This window comes from Stegostoma tigrinum, chromosome 17 (assembly GCF_030684315.1).
Source record: "Stegostoma tigrinum isolate sSteTig4 chromosome 17, sSteTig4.hap1, whole genome shotgun sequence".
NCBI lineage: Eukaryota > Metazoa > Chordata > Chondrichthyes > Orectolobiformes > Stegostomatidae > Stegostoma > Stegostoma tigrinum.
The window spans coordinates 22,242,194-22,260,103 of NC_081370.1; the positions used below are offsets into that span (position 1 = coordinate 22,242,194).

The following is a 17,910-nucleotide window of genomic DNA, read 5'->3' on the forward strand; positions in this document are numbered from 1 at the left end:
GACACCTGTAGTTTGTAATATATGTCAATAATTTGGAACAGAATGCAGGTGGTCTGCTTAGTAATTTTGTTTGTGGACAACAGTGAGGATAGATGGCGAGGAGGATTGCCAGAGAATACAGCAGGATATAGGTAGGCTGGAGACTTGGGCGGAGAAATGGTGAATGGGATTTAATCTGGATTCATGCAGGGTGATACATTTTGGAAGGTCTAATGCAGGAGGGAAATATACAGTAAATGGCAGAACACTAAGATGGTTTACATATAAAGGGATTGGGGCATACGGGCCAATAATTCCCAGAAAGTGGTAACACAAGTAGATAAAGTTGTCAAAAAGCATAGGCTTGCCTTCATCAGTCAGGGCAGAGTGTAAAAATTGGCAAGTCATGTTACAACTGTATAGAATTTTAGTTATGCCACAACTGAAATATTGCATATAGTTCTGGTCACTACAATAGCAGAAGGATGTGGAGGCTTTGGTGTGGATACAGATATTGTTTACCAGGATGTTGCTTGGTTTGGAGGCTATTAATAAAGAGAAGCAATCAAATAACTTGGCTGTTTTTACTTGAATGTCAGAGGCTAAGGGGCTACCTGAAAGAAGTTTACAAAATTATGAGAGGCGTGGATTAGATGAATGGCTGAAGTATTTTCCCCAGGTTAGAAGTGTCAATTACAATGGGATATAGTTTTGAGGCAAAATGGGGAAAGTTTAAAGGAGATGTGCTTTTTAGACAGAGGATAGTAAGTGCCTGGAATGTGCTACCAGAGGAAATGGTAGAAGCATATACAATAGCTTAAGAGGCAGATACATGAATAGACAAGGAAGAGACGGATATGGGCTATATAGAGGCAAAAGGTTTTTAGTTTAGAAAGGTGTCATGTGTAATTGCAGGTTTGAAGGCGAGTGTTCCTGTGCTGTACTGTTCTTTGTTCCTTTTTCTTCGGTTGTTCCTGTGAGCGGATGTTTGTTTCTAGTGAGGTTCTTCAGCCTCAGTGCTGGTGTCATTAATATTTGAGGAATGGACTGAAACATAGGGTTACGATCAAGAAGTTTGTAAATTGAAAATTGTTATGCTGGTAATTAGTGGGGAGGATAGCCATAAACTACAGGATGTTATCAACAGACTGGTCTCGTGAGCAAAACAGTGGCAAATGAAATTCAACTTGGTAAAAGTATGAGGTTATGCTCTTGGAGAGGTCAAACAGGCAAGGGATTATTCAATGAATGGCAGGACCCCAGAAAGTATTGACACCAGACACTGGTGTCAATATCCACATATTGCTGAAAGTAGCAGGGCAGGTAGACATGATGGTCAAGATGACATACTGCATTCTCACAGAAGAAGACAAGGAAGAATACTGGGGAGCAACAGTTCACTGGAAATTTATAGTTTACACCTTCACAAAGACCTTAATAGAAAAATAGAAAGGCAGTACACTATTTAAATGGAGATAAATTGCAAAACTTGGGGCTATAGAGAGATCTGGATGTGCCAGTGTTCAAGTCACAAAACCTTAGCTTAAAAGTGACTAGGAAGGCTAATGGCATGTTGGCACCTTATGCCTCGGAGATAGAATTTTAGAATAGGCAAGTTCTACTGTAGCTGTACACAGCCTTGCTGAGGCAACATCTGAGGTGCGATTTGCAATTTTGGTCAGCATGTTTGAAAAAAACAGTTCTGTTAAAAGCAACTCATTAGAAGTTTGCTTAACTTCTGGAATGAAGAAAGGCTGAACAGTTTTGGTCTTTGCCCATTGGAGTTCAGATGGATGCAAACTGATCTTATTGAAACACATTAGATCCTGAGGGACTTCTTGGGGTGGATTCAAAGTGAATGATTGCCCCTGAAGGAGCGATGACATTTAAGGGACAGAGATTAAGAACAAGAAGTCTTGCTTTAAAGTTGGAGATGAGGAGAATTGTTTTCTCTCAGAGGATCATTTGAGGGTGCAATTGTCTTCCCTATTAAACAGTGGAGAATGTGTCATTGAATTCATTCAATGTGAAATGGGGAAGATTTTTGATAGACAAAGGAATCAAAGTTTACAAGAGGCAGACAGGAAAGTGGAGCTAAGACCACAAACTGATCATCCATGATCTCATCAGATGGTGGTGAAGGCTTGAACAGTCAAATAGCACACTCCTGCTCCTAATTTCTAGTTCACTCTTAAATCTGATTCAGTATACTAGAAGAAAATAAATAGCAGTGTAATAACAAATTGACCAGTTTGACATAATTTTACAGGTCCACAAGAAGCAAGGGCAGGTGTGTTGTGCCTAGTTTTGAGGCACCAGGTAAATTTGCAGCCAGTCTGAGAGGCAACCCAAGAAATTTTACTCCTGTCTGAAGACCTGCCAATATGAGAATGATAGAATTCATTTTTTCCCCTCCTTTGTGTGTAGGCTAGCTCCAGTAATGAAATTCTTAAACTTATTATACTTAATTAATAGTAAAATGCATATCTGTAATTTAGGACAGCTGATTTAATTTTCATAGTTAGATTGAAAATTTATGCATAGACATTTAAAGCAAGAATGTCACCCCAACGCATTAAACAGTTTGCAGCAGGAGGCAGCAAATATTCTAAACTACTGCGTCTATTAACTCCCTATGTGCATCACCCTGGAGATCAATTAGCAATCAACATAATGTTAGCACATAAACTTTCTGCATTCTCAGTTGCTTAACATAATGCTCAAAGCCCGAAGGAAATCATGAATCAGTGCTGGGAGAATGATTCATAAGAAATTAAGTGAAAATTGAATTAATTGCATACTGAAGCAAGCAAGTTTTATCTTCTTTTTCACAAGCATTGCCCTTTGAGTTTAATTTAGTATTGCTTATCAAGCACTATAATTCATAAACATAGTAAGCACTCCAGTTTCCTGATCCTACTCTCTGCCACAGCAATAAGCTCCTGGTGATCCTCGGCCTCATCCAACTTCCTGGGTAATCAGGAATTTGAGATATATGTATCATTGGTGACACTGTTGGTGTACCTGTGAAGCAAATGGGTGGAATCTTGTTGCGGTACTGTACCATTATCAGAACAATACATGCTGAAGAAGAATGTCCCCATAATGTTTAAGATTATCCTATTGCTAAAATGACTAGTCCAATTATGGCACACTATCATTTCCCAATGCTTTCAGATAAACAACGTGTCAAAATCTTGTGGACCCACATTTCCCAGGTTAGACACTAGAACATCTGTTTTGTCACAGTCATATACAGCATCAAGTGTAGTGAAGGATAAAGATGTGGGAAATGCGCAGTAGGATATCTGTATTTGACTTTCCTGTCAGATCCTTTCCATATGCCGGATCTCTCAAGTCCTCCACACACTGCTCCACCAGGTGCTTGTGGAAGGAAGAGACCATTTTCCAGCTCCTTGCAAAATATGCCATTGCAATATTAGATGCAATTATTTTCATTCAGCTTCATTCTGAGAAACTGCATGATGCAGCTTTCTTGCTTTATGTACACCAAACATCAGCTACAGCTGGAAGGTCATCAACTTGATCAAAGATGGCCTTACATCTGCCGGAAACCTGCTTAACTTTCAGTACATACAATTATCCTTGAATGAGTTTTGCAGACAGCATGTTCCAACGACCAGAACTACATGCTAAGGAATGCACTAAAGCTTGGGGCAGCTGTCATGGAGGAGTAATAGGGAAAAGTTGTTATCTAAAGCACTTCAGTCATGATACTCAGAGGGGCAGGAATCTATGGAACTCTTCACAAGGTATGTGTGTTGTGAACATCAAGAGTATTGAACTTGTTTTGATACACCTCAGAGTGGAACATGGCGTATGGAAAAAGTTTTATTTGTTTTCTACTTTGTGTAATTTTCACTTTGAAATGTTTTACCCCCAGTTTCAATGTCTGACATGTATTGCATATTGTAAATATTAAGATATCAATAATTTTATTGAGATGACTTGGAATGGAATATGCTGATGGATGAAACTGAATTTTGTTGCAATTTCTGTAGTTTTCTAATTGAAATACTTTGTTATGTATCTTGGTAAATTTTATAAATAAAGCATATTATTTGAAAAAAAAATGAATCCATGGCCTTACTTTCAAGAGATATACCACAACATATTAAATGGGGTGGTTGAACAGAAGATCGTCAGTCCATTTGTATTTCAATTACAGAATCAGCAGGTCAAAATGGATGTGTACTGACAGGGTCTAAGTTTTGATGTAACTATTAGGGGTAGTACAGTGGCTCAATGGTTAGCACTGCAGCCTCACAGCACCAGGGACCTAGGTTCAATTCCAGCCTCAGGCGTCTGTCTATATGGAGTTTGCACATTCTCCCCATGTCTGCATGGGTTTCCTCCCACAGTCCAAAGATGTGCAGGTGAGGTAGATCAGCAATGCTAAATTGCCTGTAGTGTTCAGGGATGTGTGGGTTATAGGGGGATGGGTCTGGGTGGGATGCTTCAAGGGGCAGTGTGGACTTGTTGGGCCAAAGGGCCTGTTTCCACACTGTAGGGAGTCTAATCTATTTCATTGTTCTACAGAAAGTAATTTAGGTCTTCAATGAACAGCATACATAATGAGCAAAAATCAAATCCTTCGAAAAGCATTGTCCTCAAAATAGATCATCTGAAAAAATGCAAAAGGAGAGTTTGATGAATGTTTATTGGAAAGGAAAATAAAGACTACAGGGATATTCAACAAACTGGTTTGGTGGAAGTGAGGTAACTAAAAGATAAATTCTCCAAACTTCACCAATCTGATAACAATGTATGAAAGAACCTATCATCTAATTAAGCATTTGCTAAGAACCAAACAACATTTTAATGGTTAGATTAAGAATTAAAATCATTAAAACCTGAAACAAACACATATTGTGAATACCTAACATCAATAATTTTGAAGAAGGAAGGCATAATAACTCTTGTCATTAATTTTTACTTTAGCCCTACCCCACCCTGTGGGTTCAGATGCAGTGCCCACCCTACATCACTCTACATTGGTTTTAAGTAAGTTTTGATGAAACAGTATTTCACCTAATCTCATCATGTTTCAGAATGGATAGGTTAAGTTAAAATTATCTCCTTTAGCTCAACTTTTGATCATAGCTCCCAGTAGTACACTAAAATTGACAGCATTAATAACACAAAAGGTTTATGTTCATGCATTTCATTGGTGGTTAGATGCTACTTCATTCATTTAAAGACATAACTAATGGTTTTGTTACAGCAGCACCAGCCAATTCAAACTTTTCATTAGTAGGGAAATTAAAGAACAAAGGGTTTACTGTAGATGACACATATTTATGATCAATAAGAAACCAAGTTTGTTTAAAACCGAAAAAGACATATTTGTTTAGGCAATAAAATGTGAGGCTGGATGAACACAGCAGGCCAAGCAGCATCTCAGGAGCACAAAAGCTGACGTTTCGGGCCTAGACCCTTCATCAGAGAGGGGAATGGGGAGAGGGAACTGGAATAAATAGGGAGAGAGGGGGAGGCGGACCGAAGATGGAGAGTAAAGAAGATAGGTGGAGAGAGTGTAGGTGGGGAGGTAGGGAGGGGATAGGTCAGTCCAGGGAAGACGGACAGGTCAAGGAGGTGGGATGAGGTTAGTAGGTAGCTGGGGGTGCGGCTTGGGGTGGGAGGAAGGGATGGGTGAGAGGAAGAACCGGTTAGGGAGGCAGAGACAGGTTGGACTGGTTTTGGGATGCAGTGGGTGGGGGGGAAGAGCTGGGCTGGTTTTGTGGCACAGTGGGGGGAGGGGACGAACTGGGCTGGTTTAGGGATGCAGTAGGGGAAGGGGAGATTTTGAAACTTGTGAAGTCCACATTGATACCATTGGGCTGCAGGGTTCCCAGGCGGAATATGAGTTGCTGTTCCTGCAACCTTCGGGTGGCATCATTGTGGCACTGCAGGAGGCCCATGATGGACATGTCATCTAGAGAATGGGAGGGGGAGTGGAAATGGTTTGCGACTGGGAGGTGCAGTTGTTTGTTGCGAACTGATGTTGTTGCCGCACCCCCAGCTACCTACTAACCTCATCCCACCTCCTTGACCTGTCCATCTTCCCTGGACTGACCTATCCCCACCCTGCCTCCCCACCTACACTCTCTCCACCTATCTTCTTTACTCTCCATCTTCGGTCCGCCTCCCCCTCTCTCCCTATTTATTCCAGTTCCCTCTCCCCATCCCCCTCTCTGATGAAGGGTCTAAGCCCGAAACGTCAGCTTTTGTGCTCCTGAGATGCTGCTTGGCCTGCTGTGTTCATCCAGCCTCACATTTTATTATCTTGGAATTCTCCAGCATCTGCAGTTCCCATTATCTCTGATACTATTTGTTTAGGCATCTTGGTAACTTGAAGAAGTATTTCTATTTTCTTCTTGGACTCATGGAATATTGCACTGATATCCTGCTCCAGCCTAGCCTCAGTTGTAATACTGGCTTTTAAGAGAAGTAGTCACAATTCTGAGGAACAGGCTGAACATGGTGAAACAAGTTAAAGTTGGTTTCGCTGCGTTCTTTATCATTTATCTGCTCATTAACTGCCACTCATCTGGCCAGACTGATCGCACCTGCACTGAGTTAACATGAAGTTGGAGAGCACTTGTTAAAAGTGCATTTGTGGTGCATTGGTGGTATCCCTAATGCAAGACTATGAGTCCCACCTCCTCAAGAGGTGTGTAATAACAGCTTGGAACAGGATGGTTAGAAAATATTGACAGCATGCTCATTCTGCTATTTGAAGAGGACCATTAGTCAAATGCAACAAAAACAAAACTGCTGGAAAAGCTCAGCAAGTCTGGCCGCATCTGTGAAGGAGAAAACAGAGCTAAAGTTTTGGGGCTGGTGACCCTTCCTCAGAAGTTCTAAGGAAGGATCACCAGACCCAAAATGTTAATTCTGTTTTCTCCTCGACAGATGCTGCCAGGCCTGCTGATCTTTTACAGCAACTTTGTTTATGTTCCCGATTTACGGCATCCGCAGTTCTTTTGGTTTTTATTCCAATTAGTCAAATGTTTGTATTCATTTTGTCTCTGTTTACAATCGAAGGAAATCATTTTCATGATTGTGGTTCTTTGAATATAAATTTACTATGTCACATTTATGTACTTACATGGAATTTTATTAATCAAATTGGAAATGAAGCCTCCACTTCCAGTTGTGCTTATTTGTGTGGTATTAGTAACCGGTGGATTTACAGTAGTGGTAACATTTGATGAGCTCATTTTTCTTTTGTTCTCAGATGACTGCTAGATGGCCTAAAGGATAAAGGAAAACAAACTTTCAGTATGGATAAAAAAGTCAATTCCACATTTTGAGCATTTAGTAAAAACAAATCAGAGGAAATCATTCTTCCCTGCCATAGTCACTCACCAGTGGAAGAACACATATTCCAGAAATGAGATATTAAAAAATAGTGCAATCTGCCATGTGTTCCAATCAAGCCACTTGTTGCCTGTTGATGATTAAGTTATTGCTGCCCACTGTTCTTCCAATGGTCCAAGCTGATCTAATCAGTGTGAGATCTTTGTAAATGTTAAAGGCAGGTCATTTGTTTGCTTTGTTATGGATCACTTGAGTCTGGAGCTAATACCAAGATCTACTCACGAGCATTCCTTTGACATCATCTCCCAAATCCAAGGCCTCTCAATTTAGGTATTATTGGACATAATATTGGACATATTGGACATAATGAGATCTCCAGGTGACCTGCAAAAAAATGCCCATTTTCTCCCTCCTACTTCATTGATCCCACTCCAATACAATAAATTCTAACTATCACTCATCTCTCTGTTACTTGTAGGATGGTGTTGCAAAGATTGACTGTGTGTATGACTACCATTATTACACTTCATAGAAATTTATAGTGTGAAACTCTTTGAAATATTGTAACATACAGTATTATGTTATTGCAAATATCATGACTCATTGAATTCCAGGCAATTCTTCTGTCATGTTGTCATATTGCCTCAATCCATGAAATTGAAATGTCAAAGAAAATAAGATCCTGTAGCTATTGATTTAAAGGTGATATCACAATCGTGAAGCCTCCCTTACCTATTCTGTCTAGTCAATATCACTGGTACACAGAGACATCAGAAGATAAGAAACAGGAACAAGTCAATGGCCCAATATCTACTGCTCTCTAAATGGAAGGTTATCAACTCTCTGAGAAAAGACATTCCTTCTCGTTTCCATCTTGTGGCCCGTACCACAATAAGATTCAGGTGTTTATTCTTGTTCCATGGTATCTAAACAGACAATAGCATTGTCAAGAAGTGTGCAATTAAAATCTTCTTGTTGCCTAAGCTAGAGATTATGATCGTCACACATGCCCTCACATTCACTTCATCAAACTGCCAAAAATAGATCGATAATTCTTTGATGATACAAAGCCAGATGTAAGCCTTCTTTTTTCCCATTATTGCAGGTTATGGGCATCAGTGACGAAGCCAGTATTTGTTACTCATCCTTTATTGCTGTAAGAGGTGGTGATGAGGCAAATTCTTGAATTTCTGCAGTTCATGTAGTGTAGTTATATTTGCAGTGTTGTTAATTATGGCAGTCAATGAGTCCATGGGATTACAATCTGTCATGTTTTGGTCCACAACTTTAATATTGCTGAAAGTAAACAGATGCCATCATCTATTATTGCCAACCTGCGAAGATAGAGGCATCCTTCTTTCAATGTTTCAACTGAAAATGACACGTCTTACAGCATGGCACTCACTCAGACACAGCGCTTGGGCTAGATTATGTATTCAGGTTTCTAGCACCCACAACTATCTGACTCTGAGCAGAGTGTGTTGGCTGTGAACCATGTCTGACACATTAATTGAAGAATATGGTAAGAAAGGTGGCCGAGTGAAAAGGAACTCTGGCTACAAGAGCAGATCTGAGGCTACGAAATCTGTGCAGAGTACTGTATTTCACCTCATGACTACCTAAAGCCTGTCCAGCATCTGCAAGTCCCAAACCAAGAACATAGAGATAATGGATGCTGGAGAGTCCGAGATAACAAAGTGTGGAGCTGGACAAACACAGCTGGCCAAGCAGCATCTTAGGAGCACAAAAGCTGACGTTTCAGGCCTAGACCCTTCATCAGAGAGGGGGATGAGGAGAGGATTCTGAAATAAATAGGGAGAGAGGGGGAGGCCGACCGAAGATGGATGGAGGGGAAGATAGGTGGAGAGGAGAGTAAGGGTGGGGAGGTAGGGAGGGGATAAGTCAGTCCAGGGAGGACGGACAGGTCAAGGGGGCGGAATGAGATTAATAGGTATGAAATGGAGGTGCGGCTTGAAGTGGGAGGCGGGGTTACGTGAGAGGAAGAACAGGCTAGGGAGGCGGGGACGAGCTGGGATGGTTTTGATGTGCAGTGGGGGGAGGGGAGATTTTGAAGCTGGTGAAATCCTCATTGATACCTTTGGGCTGCAGGGCTCCCAAGCGGAATATGTGTTGCTGTTCCTGCAACCTTCGGATGGCATCATTATGGCACTGCAGGAGGCCCAGGATGGACATGTCGTCTGAGGAATGGGAAGGGTAGTTGAAATGGTTTGCAACTGGGAGGTGAAGTTGTTTGTTGCGAACCAAGCGGAGGTGTTCTGCAAAGCGGTCCCCAAGCCTCGCTTGGTTTCCCCAATGTAGAGGAAGCCACACCGTGTACAGCAGATGCAGTATACCACATTGGCGGATGTGCAGGTGAACATCTGCTTGATGTGGAACGTCATCTTGGGGCCTGGGTTGGGGGTGAGGGAGGTGGTATGGGGACAGGTGTAGCACTACCTGCGGTTGCAGGGGAAAGTGCCGGGTGTGGTGGGGTTGGAGGGGAGTGTGGAGTGGACAAGGGAGTCGCGGATAGAGTGGTCTCTCTGGAAGGCTGACAAGGGTGGGGTGGGAAAAATGTCTTTGGTGCTGGGATTGGATTGTAGGTGGCGGAAGTATCAGAGGATGATGCATTGTATCCGGAGGTTCGTGGAGGGGATGTGAGGACTCGGGGGGTTCTCTTTTGGCAGTTGTTGCAGGGCGGGGTGTGAGGGATGAGTTGCTGGAAATGTGGGAGACATGGTCGAGTCCATTCTCTACAATCGCAGGGGGAAGCTTGCGGTCCTTGAAGAACGAGGACATTTGAGATGTACGGGAGTGGAATGCCTCATCCTGGGAGCAGATGTGGCGGAGGTGAAGGATTTGGGAATAGGGGATGGAATTTTTGCAGGAAGGTGGGTGGAAGGAGGTGTATTCCAGGTAGCTGTGGGAGCTGGTGGGCTTGAATTGGACATCGGTTTCCAGGTGGTTGCTTGAGATGGAGACAGAGAGGTCCAGGAAGGTGAGGGATGTGTTGGAGATGGCCCAGGTGAACTTAAGATTGAGATGGAAGGTGTTGGTGAAGTGGATGAACTGTTCAAGCTCCTCCTGGGATTCTGCATCTGCTGCACCCGTTGTGGCTTCCTCTACATTGGGGAAACAAAGCGGAGGCTTGGGGACCACTTTGTAGAACACCTACACTCGGTTCTTAATAAACAACTGCGCCTCCCAGTCACAAACCATTCTAACTTCCCCTCCCATTCCTCAGATGACATGTCCATCCTGGGCCTCCTGCAGTGCCATAATGATGCCACCCGTAGGTTGCAGGAGCAGCAACTCATATTCCTCTTGGGAACCCTGCAGCCCAATGGTATCAATGAGGATTTCACCAGCTTCAAAATCACCCGTCCCCCAATGCATCCCAAAACCATCCCAGTTCGTCCCTGCCTCCCTAACCTGTTCTTCCTCTCACCTATCCCCTCGTCCTACCTCAAGCCACACCTCCATTTCATACCTACTATCTTAACCCGACCCCTTGACCTGTCCGTCCTTCCCAGACTGACCTACCCCCTCTCTACCTCCCCACCTATACTCTCCTCTCCACCTATCTTCTCCTCAGTCTATCTTCGGTCCACGTCCCCCTCTCTCCTTTTTTATTTCAGAATCCTCTCCCCATCCCCCTTTTCTGATGAAAGGTCTAGGCCCAAAAAGGCAGCTTTTGTGCTCCTAAAATGCTTACTTGGCCTTCTGTGTTCATCGAGCTCCACGCTTTTTTATCTTAAACCAAGAACATGTTGGAATGCTGCCCTCTTACCTGAATGGGCACAGCTTCGACAACACTCAAGAAGCCACCTACATGATGTACTGCAACAACTCACTAGCATTCCTTTGACATCATCTCCCAAACCCATGACCCCTGATATCTAGAAAGGCAAGAACAGCAGACGCTTGAAAGCACTACTGTTTTGAGCACACCATGCAACAGTGTGTTTAACACAAGTCTTTACTGAAGTGAACTTAAAAATGTCCACCTACAGCATGTGCCTTTATGGTATTGGTCACATGACTGCAGCTGATTTGAAAAGACATTTGTAAATGACTGTACTTCAATCCAAATAGCCACTAACTGGAAGCTCCTCTTCAAGCCACGCTTCATCCCAACTTGCAACTGTCAATGTTCCAATCCTGGAGCTCCCTTCCGAACAGCACTAGAAGTACATATAATACATAGACTGCAACAAGTGAAAAAGGCAGCACACAACTACTCTCTCAATGTCAGTTAAGGATAGGTAATAAGTATTGACCTAACAACTGAAACTTGTATTCTGCAAATGAATAAATAAAAACAATTTTCAAATTAAACAACAAAGGGTTGGTTTGATTTGTCCTATCGCCTTGTTCAATTGCTGAAAATTGTGTCCTAGTGATCTAACTGTGAAGGAATTGAAGACGTAGTACAGATCATAGGGATGCGAATTAGGTTGTCAGAATCTCTGGAAAATCAACACACAGCATTTAAAATGCACCTGCAGTGATGTACAAATCTCCTTCAGTGTATTTCTGCAATGATCAATTCTCACGACTACTGTAACTATCACAGTGGGGGTTACATTCTGTGAGTGAGGATCCCAGAGCTGCTGAGCTTTCAAAGAAAAATTAATCACCCTAGTTGGGCATGTTATGACACTGCTTTGAGCCAGTGGGACGTGAACCGAGATATTTCAGCCCAGAAATGGAGACTCTACCATTGCATAAATGAGTCACAACTGCTAAGTTTGCATTACAGCACTTTAGAGCAATTATAAAGCATTAGGGAAATGCAGTATAATATGGAGGAGTCTGATGGGGTTTTCAATCATACTTCCAGTTAATAATAAACAACTGTCTCATCATTGATGCCGAGCAGTGAGATGCTTGAGGTGTCATATAGCTGCAGGCTTTTTACTGGTATAAGCATGGTTAGTGCTAATTTTCTTAGCTCGTAACACCATTGCTTATAATTCAGACAGTGGGTTTGGATTCAAAGCCCCACTGCAAGACATTAGCTCATCATCTAACACAGCACTGTAGTTTGACATTAAGTGTGGTGAAGTATTATCCTTAATAAGAACTTAAAATAACGTTGTTTCCTTGGGGCAGATGCACAATGGAAATGGGCAGTGTAAATTGCATTATAAATTACATTAGAAAAGTAATAATTTAGATTAAATTTTTTGACTTATTAACATTGTTATTTTGTGCATCCTTGCTATGTACAAATTTGTTTCTACGTTTCCTCAGCGCAACAGTGGCTATGCAACAAAAATATTTAACTGATCATAAAAAACTTTGCGATGTGCTGAGGCCACTAAAGGCGATAGATAAAAACATTTTTTTCTTTCTTTGCTTTTTCAATTTGATCTCAAGATGAGGCCAACACTTATGAGGTTGTATTTAATATCAAGCCTTATCTCCCTGAGAGATTGGTGGTAGTTTATTCCTTAAATTATGCAGTTTTTGTAATGGTGCAAACGAGACTATCATACCGACTACAAAGACATCACATACTGAACTTTCATATTTAAGGTGAGAGGAGAAAGATTTAAAAAGGTTAGGGAGGTGCAAGTTTTTTACACAAAGAATGGTTAGTGTGTAGAATGAACTGCCAGAGAAAGTAATGGATGCAGGTACAATTACAACATTAGAAAGCCATTTGGATAAGTACGTGAATAGAAAGGTTTGGAGCGATATGGGCAGGTGGGACTAGTTTAATTTGGGAAAATGGTCGGTGTAAACCAATTAGACCAAAGGATCTGTTCTAATACTGTATGATTCTACAATTCTGTAAACAAGGTCTCAAAATGATTGCTGCAAATCATGTGAATGTTGCATTTGACCTACAGAGAGTACCATATCTCAATTAAATAACTAATTACATATTGGCATTCATTGCCAACCAGAAATATATACATTTTTTAAGGCTAGGCCAATACGAAAGGATTCTAAACTAATGATATAGGAACATGATTAAGTTATTCAACCATTGAACCTGCCCACCATTCAATCTGATCATGGATGGTCATCCAATTCACAGCTTTTCTTCCACCCCATTCTTGATTCTGTTTGCTACTGGTCATCAGAAAGTTATCAATCTCTACCTTAAAAATACATAACCCTCTTACTAAAAGACAATCTCCTCATCTCAGATCTAAGTGGTAGACCCTTAATTTTTAAATTTGTGCCCCTTGGTTCCTAACCAAGCAAAAAATCTTACCTGAACTATCCTACCTATCCCTTTATTTTGTAAGTTTTAATAAGATCACCTCGTTCTTACAAAATCTAAAGTATCCCCAGTCTCCCTTCATAAGATAGTCTTGCCATCATGGGAATAGGTCTGTTGAACTTTCAGGACATGCCCTCAATGGCAATAACATCTTTTCTGAGAAAAGGAGACCAAAACTGCACACAATACTTCAGGTGCTCTCCACTCAAGCTCCTATGAATTTGAAAGAAGACTTCACGACTTGTGTACTCAAATCATCTTATAATAAAGGCTAACATTCTATTAACCATTCCATTAACCTTCCTGGCAGTTTGCTTCATTTGCCTGTTAGAGAGGTGATGGCCAAGTAGTGTTATTGCTAGCCTGTTAATCCAGAGATCTAGGTAACGTTTTGGGGATCCGTGATCGAATCCCGCCACTGCAGGTGGTAGAATTTGAATTCAATAAATATCTGGAATTAAGAATCTAATGATGACCATAAATCTATTGCTGATTGTCAGGGAAAGCCCATCTGGTTCACTAATGTCATTTAGGGAAGGAAACTACCATCCTTCCCTGGTCTGGCTTATATGTGACTCTAGACCCACAGCATTGTAGTTGACGCTTATTTGCCCTCTGGGCAATTAGGGATGGGCAATAAATGCTGCGTGCTCAGCAACACTCTCATTCAGTAAAAGAATTAAGAAATTGATACAATTCAGAAGAGGGCCTTCAACCCATTAATCCTCTACTGGGAAATAAAGGGGAGACAGAGATAGTAGGAACTGCAGATACTGGAAAATCTGAGATAATAAGGTGTAGAGCTGCATGAACACAGTCGGCCAAGCAGCATCAGGAAAGCAGGAAGGCTGACGTTTCAGGCCTAGACTCTTCTTCAGAAAATTGATAGATGACAGAGATAGTTGGGATCCTGGCATGGATATCAAAGGTCACAGGGAGAAGGCACAAAAATGGGGTTGAGAAACACATCAACCATGATCGAATGATTGGGCAGACTCAGTCAGTTGAATGGTCTAATTATGCTCCTGTATCTTATCTTATGGTCTTATGACAAGACATTTGTGCTGTTTCTGCTATTACAATTTTGACCGAGGCTTTAATTGGAATCTACTGTAAACCAGTTCCTGGAATTGCAAATAAACTTTCTTATTATGACTGATTTCATAATTTTCCTGATAGCCTAGTTGGCATATGCCCACAAGTAGAAGTCAGTGCAAACAATCAGGGCCTAAGAGAAGTCTGCAATAAACATCATAATACTTCTTTAAGTCATTCTTCACCTTCCATGATGTAATTTAAAGCTTGAAACAATCAACCAGCAATTGTACACATCAAAAAATTTCAAATTTAAATAAATACAATCTGTTCTAGTATAACTGATTCCGAGGTCATAAAAATGCAGACAGAGATAGAAAATGCAGAGTAGGTTCCAGAAAGAAAGAAGATTTATTTTTAAACTCTGAACTGAAAGAAAATAGAATAGCAGGGCCTGAATTCTCACTCCTGGAGTTCAGAGGTGGCTGCAGGGTTGCTTTGAGCAGAGGTACATTATTTAAAAGAACTGCCGTGGCTCTGCAAGACTTTGGTTACAAGCAGTAAACTGTTAGGAAAGACCTGCCTCATCCCTCAACTCACCTCAAACTCCACCCTCACACAGACCCCAACTCAATCAATGACATCCCCTAACACACACTCATCCATCCACCTTCAGGATCATGATGGAGCCAGGATTAAGTGAAGTGCATTGTGGGATGGGTGTTGCTCTCAAATTGTGCTGGGAGAGCGACAGAGGGCTCAGAAACAAGAGTTAGAGGATGCTCTCAGTGGAACTCATGTCCAGGCCCTCTAACAGGCAATGATTTCTTTTGATCAAGTGACTCACATCCCTACTTAAAGTGGCAAGATGCTCACAGATTTTGACCTGTCAGGCATGTTGGACGGTGACAAGCCTGTGTGCAGCCAGATTCATCCAATATGGGGCCTTCTCACCTTGTGATGCAGTGGGAAATTTGGTCGTGGATCTTACCAGTGGAATGTAACTCTAGTGGAGGCAGGAAACTGACATGCTTATGGTATGTTGCATCACCTAATTTTGTGTCCTTCCCATCTTCAAGCTCACCAGCCATGGGATATCTTACTAACACCTTTACCAGGGTGTTGCTCAATATATATCTACCAACCACACCTTATCAAACAAATAATCACTTTAACAAATCTCTCAGTGGTTAAATACAATGGCTAAAATCAGGGCTTTACACAACAGTAAATTGGATACTTAAAGTAAACTGAAAGAAAGAGAGATATTAGCATAAATCTAGGTAAGACAACAAATCAGTTTCAAGTGGGAAAGGATTTAACTAACTAAAACTAAGACAAGCTAACATGTTGGGATTGCATGGACATGGTCTGCATGTTTAGCATGTTACCATGGTTTCAGTGAGATAAAATTTGTCTTGCCCTGTACATTTCACAAATAGTTTCAATATTTCCTCAACTGTTTATTCAATTCTTTGTACTCTCAGCTTCTAAGATCTCTTTCAAGTCTGTGAGACATTTTTGAATTACTGCTCCTATTCTCTCAAATTTTCCGAAGGCTACTGGCACAAGAGCATACACAGGAATTAGATGACCAATTTCAACCGAGTATATTTTAAGTTGAGATCAGCTCAACCAAGTAGTAAGAAATTCAGTTCCACAGGTCTGTTTAGTATAAACATGCTGCTGAGGGTGGAATTGTACTACAAAAATTTAGAAGGACTCAGATTAAAGTTTCGTTCCACTATTTATTGGTGACCTAATCAATATAGTCACATTGTTGTAGCATAAAGGGTTAATGCTAAATATGCAAATTGTCAGTCTACCTCAGTGGCGATCACATGTCAGCTGTCTCCAGAGTGAAATGGTTCTGTATTAAGCCTGGTCTTAAGACTTAACAATGTCAATAAGTCAAAAAGAATGTTAAAAAAAAGGTAATAGTTTAATAATTTAGGATCTAGCAGTCACTATTCCATCACCATCAAGGATATAACCTCCCCTAAGACTCACAATGCTGATAAATGAAATATTAGCAAGCTAGTGAAAGGGAAGATCCACACATTGAGCAAAGTTCTGGAAATTCTCGGAATCTGAAACTGAAACAGAAAATGCTTCAAGCATTTAATAGGGGGAACAAAGTTTGATATTTTGATACCACTCTCAAAATGGGTGCAAGGTTCACAATGCAGAACTAGCCTGTGCCTGTTGTCATCAATGCAGCAAGCTTGACAGGGGGCCATCTTCTTTCCTGGGCAGATCTGGTTTCCTTCTGGGAGGCTTACCTCCATTCCCCTTCTACCCCTTTTGCAGCTTATCTTGCTCTGTGTTCACATTTGCTTCTTTGTGCTAAGGTGCTGTAATCCAAGGAGAATGCAAATTATCACATCCTTGCTTTGCAGCAATTGGTTTGTGCAGAAACCTTGAAACCAGGACAAAGATCTTCAGACAATTCCACACCATCATTGATTTTAAGAGCATTAAAGAATCCAAGACACCATCAAACACTTCTACAGTTGCAGTAATAGCTCTTAGAATTCAATCAGAAACAACCCAAATCTTACTGTTTTTGTAAAAATGTCATTTTCATCAAGTCTCATGGAGGGCTTCCATCTGCAAGGATAATAAGTTTTCTCAAGCTGCTGTCTCAAATTTGCCTCTTTAACTACTTATCATTATCCCTATGGTACCCCTCACATCTGAATCCAGCTTAATTCTCCCACTCTACATGAACTCAAGCATTTGTCACTGCTAGGCCATCCCAGGAGCCCTGGCATTAGCTCCACCTTTAAAAGGCCATTTTATACCCTGTCAAACACCATCAGCCTAAGGTGTTCTGCGGAGTTTATAACATTTGGCTCAACATGGTTTTGAAAGGGAAATTGGTGCCCAGTTTTCTGACAAAGAACTAGAGGTCTGGTGGATGGGGGTAGCGCAGAAGAGGGCCACCTTCTTCCGTGGAACCAGCAGTGGAAGCCACAAAACCAGAAGCTCCCAATCTGATCAAAGTTGCTCCCCAGGTCTGTGTAGTCACATCCACCTGAGAATTGCCCTGCCATTGTGCGCACCTTCCTCCAAGGCTCCTGCTCCACCGCTCTCATCAATGTATGCAACAAGTTCCCTCTGTCATTGTCACCTACCCTGACCCTCCCATACCACTAACCTTATCTGCCTTTGCTCCACCTATTCACTCATTCGGGACACCCCATCACCTTGTCCCCACCTGCACCAGTGCTATCAGATCTGCCAGTCACTTAGATCTCACTCAGTCCCTCCCTTTCTCTCATTCAATGAGAAAATAACCCAAAGTAGGAAAA

The 17,910-nt window shown here is 41.6% G+C and overlaps 1 protein-coding gene across 1 annotated transcript in view; it reads right to left on the reverse strand.

Moving 5' to 3' along the window:
- The window catches only part of syt8 (synaptotagmin VIII), a 59,436-nt gene that overhangs the window by 15,988 nt on the left and 25,538 nt on the right, over positions 1-17,910 (reverse strand). The window contains exon 2 of the mRNA XM_048545592.2: positions 7,112-7,256. Within this exon, the coding sequence (XP_048401549.1) occupies positions 7,112-7,223 (112 nt within the window). The 5' untranslated portion in view covers positions 7,224-7,256. The remainder of the gene's footprint in view (positions 1-7,111; positions 7,257-17,910) is intronic.